Consider the following 6,371-nt stretch of genomic DNA (forward strand, 5'->3'; position numbering starts at 1 on the left):
AAGGTATCTCCTTGTCTTTGTCTGTCATCTCGGGATTTAATCTTGGAGGAGTGAAAGATCTGAGTCACATGGATTTATATGCTGCAGCTAAACAGATAGTATATGTCAAGCCCTCTCTATCACCCAGTGTAGTGTTCTGTCCACTCAGCCACAAACACAGTCAGGACAAGACCGGTTTTCGCCAGACTAGTGGCTTCTGATTGTGAACCATCCTGACCCTTATTTTCAAACATGTAACACCTTCGCAGCTACATAGACCACAAAAGAAAATAAATATACAATCACTTACAAGTTTCTCAGCTCTCCGTAGTTCTTCAGCTCCAATGCTGTTAAATTCACCAGGTCGGTCTGGTTTTCGATGTAACTGCGTGAAAACAAATTACCGATACTGTGGCAACATTTAAAGAAATTTTCTTTACATTATTTTCCTTCTTTTTCTGCTTTATCGGAGTCACCGAAAACAGAACCATGTTCCCCCTGCGTCGACACACAAGATGCAAGTCTGAAGTCTGTGGAGGCTGTGTGGTCCAGTGGTTAAAGAAAAGGGCTTGTAACCATGAGGTCCCCGGTTCAAATCCCACCTCAGCCACTAACTCACTGTGTGACCCTGAGCAAGTCGCTTGACCTCCTTGTGCTCCATTAGCACTCTGCAGCTGATGCATAGTTCACACACCCTAGTCTCTGTAAGTCGCCTTGGATAAAGGCGTCTGCTAAATAAACATATAAAGTTGCATGGCTTTTTTTTAAAAAATTCATAATAAACAATTCATGTTTGCCTCTCCTTCTAACCCGGATTTTATTTGTAAGGAGATTTACATCTATGTGTTTCTTGCAAACAAAACCCAATGCGATCCCACAACCACCCAGTGAACTTTGAAGCACTTGTAAGAATTTCTGAGGTTGGCCACACTGGGGGAAAATAAAACTCTGAAGCTCACCAATTTCCCCCAGGCGAGGTATAATTGATTCTAATTGTTCCTCGCAAGACCCCGGTCACTTAGCCGCTAGACTGTTTCCCACAATAATTACTGTCTGGGTGCCAATAAAAAGCCTTACTGTTCAGAACGTACTGCAGCTAATTTGAGCTGAGCTTCTCTGTTACACTGTTAGGATTTTTGTAAACTTTTTTCTAACCCCTGTCTACGAACGGGAGGAAGCCATTCAGCCCGGCAGTGCTCGTCCATTTTCCAGGAGCTGGTTAATCTCAAAACTTTGTTTATTTAGCAGACGCCTTTATCCAAGGCGACTTACAGAGACTAGGGTGTGTGAACTATGCATCAGCTGCAGAGTCACTTACAACTACGTCTCACCCGAAAGACGGAGCACAAGGAGGTTAAGTGACTTGCTCAGGATCACACAATGAGTCAGTGGCTGAGGTGGGATTTGAACCGGGGACCTTCTGGTTACAAGCCCTTTTCTTTAACCACTGGACCACACACCGTTGGGTTTTTAAATTCCTAATGGATCCTAATGATTCAGCATCAGGGTTATATGCAAAAAGTAGATTGTAACTATGCATAAGGACATTGTGATGATGTCTAACTACATGTGTGTTTGTTCAGTAACTATTATAAAAAATACACAGCAATTAGTACAGTGTTGCCATGATCATCAGCATAATTCTTGTCTGAAAGGTAAAATACTTTTTGCTATTTAAAAAAAAAAAATAATTCAGAAACCACTTTAGCCCGGTTCCAAGCCCCTGAATTAAACATGGTAACTTCATCAGGTGTCTTTTTAGCTATAATTTGCTAATAAGGTTTTTGCTTTAGAGTTTAGCTTTGAGAACGGATCGCTTCTCGACAAAGTTTTGCATCCCCCTATAGAATGAATTGTGCTTCATGAAACCTGCTGAATAATGTGACGTTAACATATTGAATTACACTCCGCCGCTTTGTATAGCTTTCCATATACTTAGCAAAAAAAACTGAACAACAATTGAAAACTGTGACATTTCGAAATCTAAGATGAAATACTGTAAGCAATCTCATTTTGTAGTTTCTTTGATTACATGATGTTAAATAAAAGATCTCAATTATTTGCATATAGTGTCTCAATCCTAAAATTCTAGAGCTGTAATAAATGATGCCATTGCATTACCTGCAGTCACTTTTACAGATCTCTCCAAACAGATAAGAGAGTAACTGGTAGAGACTAAATCAAAGCTTGCAGGGAAAACTCAATCGCGATCCCACCTGTACCAAGATAAACCAAACAAAGAGAGAAGCACTTACATATCTGTGATATTCTCGCTGCTGTTCAGAGAGAGAGCCGGGACACTGCTGATGGTGTCAGGCTCAAAACACTGCACCGAAGTAGTGGAGCATCTGCAGGTATCTGGGCACCCATAACCCAGTGGCACTGCCAAGGCTAGCAGTGCCAATACTGCCAACCTCCGGGCCACTGATCCCAAAGCCATGGCTGTGTGTGTGTGTGTGTGTTTGCGTGTCTTCGTAGCTTTCCCCTTTCGCAGTCAGCTAGCCCAGGACTCCCTCTCCTCTTCCCTCCATGAGTAAGGAAGACGTGAGCCAGAGTGTTGCTCAGCTGTTGCAGAAAAAGCTTCTTTAAAGAGAATGCCAGGCAGGACAGGCAAGGCAAGGCAGGATTGACCCCCTGGGACCAGCAACGCGCGGTCCAGCTCCACTCACAGGCTGGGGGAGGGGCCCAGTGTAGCTTTTCTCGTCCACTGCGATGCGCAGCCTGCAGGGAGGGGAGTGTTCGGAGGACAGCCTCTGGTTTTTGCACTGTCGGAGTAAACTTTTGTTGCACAGCCCTTGGCTGTCAAATAATAATAATGGAATCACGGCAGCTCAAGTCGAGGCTTTTAGCTTGAAATTAAGAGCTAGATTCTCAAAGCTATTTAACAGATTGTCTTTAGTGCAATTTTCTTCTGAGTGGGAAATAACACTGAACGTTTTAATAATAATAGATTTCACTGAGGGGAGTTCTGAAACCCAGGACTGGGTGCAGCAGCAGCAGCAGCAGGGCTAGTGTGAGTTTCTAACCCTGCTCAAACTCCTGGCTCCTGATCATTTCAATAATAATAATAATAATAATAATAATAATAATAATAATAATAATAATAATAATAATAATAATAATAATAATAATAGACTTCATTGAGGGGAGCTCTGAAACCCAGGACTGGGTGCAGCAGCAGCAGCAGCAGCAGCAGGGCTAGTGTGAGTTTCTAACCCTGCTCAAACTCCTGGCTCCTGATCATTTCAATATTATTATTATTATTATTATTATTATTATTATTATTAATAATAATAATAATAATAATAATAATAATAATAATAATAGATTTCACTGAGGGCAGTTCCGAACCCCAGGACTGGGTGCAGTAGCAGCAGCAGCAGCAGCAGGGCTAGTGTGAGTTTGTAACCCTGCTCAAACTCCTGGCTCCTGATCATTTCAATATTAATAATAATAATAATAGACTTCATTGAGGGGAGTTCTGAACCCCAGGAGTGGGGTGCTGTGGTCTAGTGCGAGCTACAAGCCCTGCCAATGCGATTTCCCAACACACACTGTTAATCCATTGCACCATCTGAGACTGGCCGCGTGTGCAACCAGGACCACAGTCTATGCAGTGCTGGGCAGTGCTCCTAATGCATTGGGAAGCATTCTGGTAACGCTGTGGTCTGCTGATGTTTCTGCAAGCTGGGGCGCTATAATGGGATCCCAACGGGGGGCTTTTTAAAGGGAACAGCAATTAAAGTCATAAAGTTAGATTAAATCACAAGAACAAGAGTGATGGGGGTGGGGGAGGGAGGAGAGAGAGATATATATATAGATATCAGTCATCGCTCAGCTTTTAAAAACCAGCGTGATGCTTGTGTATGAAGAGCCAACCTCTGAGCTGTAAGTGGAGTCTGATCCACTCCAGGGATAGGTATAGCAGCCCTCTAGCAACCATTAGGCACTCTTTGCTTATAGAGTACAGGCAATATCCTGCTAACCACATGTGCAGAGAGGACTGAATTACAGGAGGGCTGCAGTAATGGATCACTAAATCAACACAGCCCTCTGATCACTGCTCGTGGGGTCAGGGAAAGTTAGTCAGGAAACGCATGTGGAAAACCCAGCGGTACTAAAGCTTTCATTTCTCAATAATGTATTTGTGTAATCACTAGTCAGTCTACCGCTACGGCTCAAGGTTTTGCATCTCTCGATAGAATGAACTGGTTTTGCTCCATGAAGTCGAATGAAACCTGCTGAATTATGTTAGCATAATGTTAGCGTCTGCTAAGAAATAAATAATAATAATAAAATAATAATAATAGCATATTGAATTACGCACCGCCGCCCGCTTTGTATAATTTTCTCATATACTCACACAAAAAAAAAACTGACCAGTTAAAAAAATGAGATATTCCCAAATCTAGTGTAAAATACTGTACGACTATGATGGCTTCCGGTAGACTTTTTATTTTATATTAATGATGTCTCATGGGGTTGGGGTTGGTGTTGAGGTTGGGGTTTGGGTTAGAGTCGGGGTTGGGGTTGGGGTTGGGGTTGGGTTTGGGTTTGGAGATGGGGATGGGGATGGGGATGGGGTTGGGGTTGGGGTTGGGGATGGGGATGGGGATGGGGATGGGGTTGGGGTTGGGGTTGAGGTTGGGGTTTGGGTTAGAGTCGGGGTTGGGGTTGGGGTTGGGGATGGGGATGGGGTTGGGGTTGGGGATGGGGATGGGGATGGGGTTGGGGTTGGGGTTGGGGTTGGGGTTGGGGATGGGGATGGGGATGGGGATGGGGTTGGGGTTGGGGTTGAGGTTGGGGTTTGGGTTAGAGTCGGGGTTGGGGTTGGGGTTGGGGATGGGGATGGGGTTGGGGTTGGGGATGGGGATGGGGATGGGGTTGGGGTTGAGGTTGGGGTTTGGGTTAGAGTCGGGGTTGGGGTTGGGGTTGGGGTTGGGGATGGGGATGGGGTTGGGTTTGGGGAAAAGGGAGTTCACAACCTCAAATAGGTGAAATAAACGTTTATTTTAAATGTATTACCATATGTAACTTAGATTTTTTTTTTTTAAAGAATTGGGAATTGATAAACAACAAATGACCCCTGACCCTGATCGGTGCAAAATCAAGACAGGCAGACAGAACGAGAGCTTTAAAAACTACAAAATTCAATTCGAAGTTTAAGTTTCGCTAGGACTGCAGTTACCAAGCCAACGTGAAGCTAGCGATTAGCACGAGGCAGTGTAACAGAGTTTAATAAAAAGTTTCAATGCATCAAGACACTCCCTTGCTTTTGCTCGGGGAGAAGGGACAAGAGAGCTGTGAGGTTTCCCGGCTTGTGTTAATCACGACCACCATCCATCTTCCTCTGCCCGCGCTGTCAGAGGCTGGCTGAAACTATTCATCACGCCCTCTGCGAGCCTCGACAATGGAAAGCGGCACTTACCCCGGCCCGCTCAAACCCCAAGCCCAGCGGGTCAGCTGCAAGCCGGCTTCGAAAAGCAAACTCTCCCGTGCCACAGAGCTGAGCGCGCCGGCACCAGAGGAAGCAGACTCAACTGCTTGCACGCTTAAAACGAGATAGATAGATAGATAGATAGATAGATAGATAGATAGATAGATAGATAGATAGATAGATAGATAGATAGATAGATAGATAGATAGATAGATAGATAGATAGATAGATAGATAGATAGATGGAAAATTACACCAAGCGGTATGTAATGCAATAATTAGCGTCACATTATTCAGCAGGTTTTCATTCGACTTCATGAAGCAAGTTTAGTTAATTCTACAGGGTGATGCAAAACCCTTTGCCCAGATCAGAAGTCCAGAGAAAACTGAGATCGTCGCTGTTTCAGTCTTCATTTTTTTTCCAGGTCGGAAACAGTAAACAATATATAATATATAATTGTAATAATAACTATGAACCTGTAGCAGTGTGGCCAGCAAATTAATTAACTGTATTTTATTTTATTTTTTTAATTGACATCACATCTACCTTATATTTAAATGTTCTCTTTAACTATAGTGTTAGCATAACTTCAATTTGTTAACCGCAGAAGTGAATTCTCTTTTATTATTACTCTCTCCAGCCCTGTCTGTCACATTGCCACGAAAACTTTTTGTTCATCTCGTGCTGTCTTAAATGTCAAATGTTACGCCTGCATGTCTGATGAAGCCTCGTGTAATATTAATAATTTCTCAGTCCTTTTAGCGAGTGTCTCCCAGCGTCATTTTAAGTGTAATGTTGTGTTATTGTAAAAACCTGGAGCTTATATATGACAGAGTGAAGGCACGGAGACTGAACTGCTCCCTCCCTCCCTCCCTCACCCCTCACCCCCCTAAGAGAAAGGGTGCTCCCTCCAGTCCAGGGCAGGCTTGAGGCACAGAGACTGAACTGCTCCCTC

The 6,371-nt window shown here is 43.7% G+C and overlaps 1 protein-coding gene across 3 annotated transcripts in view; it reads right to left on the bottom strand.

The window, feature by feature from the left end:
- The window catches only part of LOC117395629 (high affinity nerve growth factor receptor), a 19,678-nt gene extending 17,105 nt beyond the window's left edge, over positions 1 to 2,573 (bottom strand). For 2 of the 3 annotated variants that reach the window (XM_059006213.1, XM_059006210.1), the window contains exons 1-2: positions 2,235 to 2,573; positions 290 to 364 (exon numbers count right to left, since the gene is read on the bottom strand). In XM_059006213.1, the coding sequence (XP_058862196.1) occupies positions 290 to 364; positions 2,235 to 2,419 (260 nt within the window). In that variant the 5' untranslated portion in view covers positions 2,420 to 2,573. The remainder of the gene's footprint in view (positions 1 to 289; positions 365 to 2,234) is intronic. The other variant, XM_059006212.1, reaches the window with a different exon arrangement.
- Between the last annotated feature and the right edge of the window lie 3,798 nt (positions 2,574 to 6,371).

The sequence above is a fragment of the Acipenser ruthenus genome, chromosome 32 (assembly GCF_902713425.1).
Source record: "Acipenser ruthenus chromosome 32, fAciRut3.2 maternal haplotype, whole genome shotgun sequence".
NCBI classification, from domain to species: Eukaryota; Metazoa; Chordata; class Actinopteri; order Acipenseriformes; family Acipenseridae; genus Acipenser; species Acipenser ruthenus.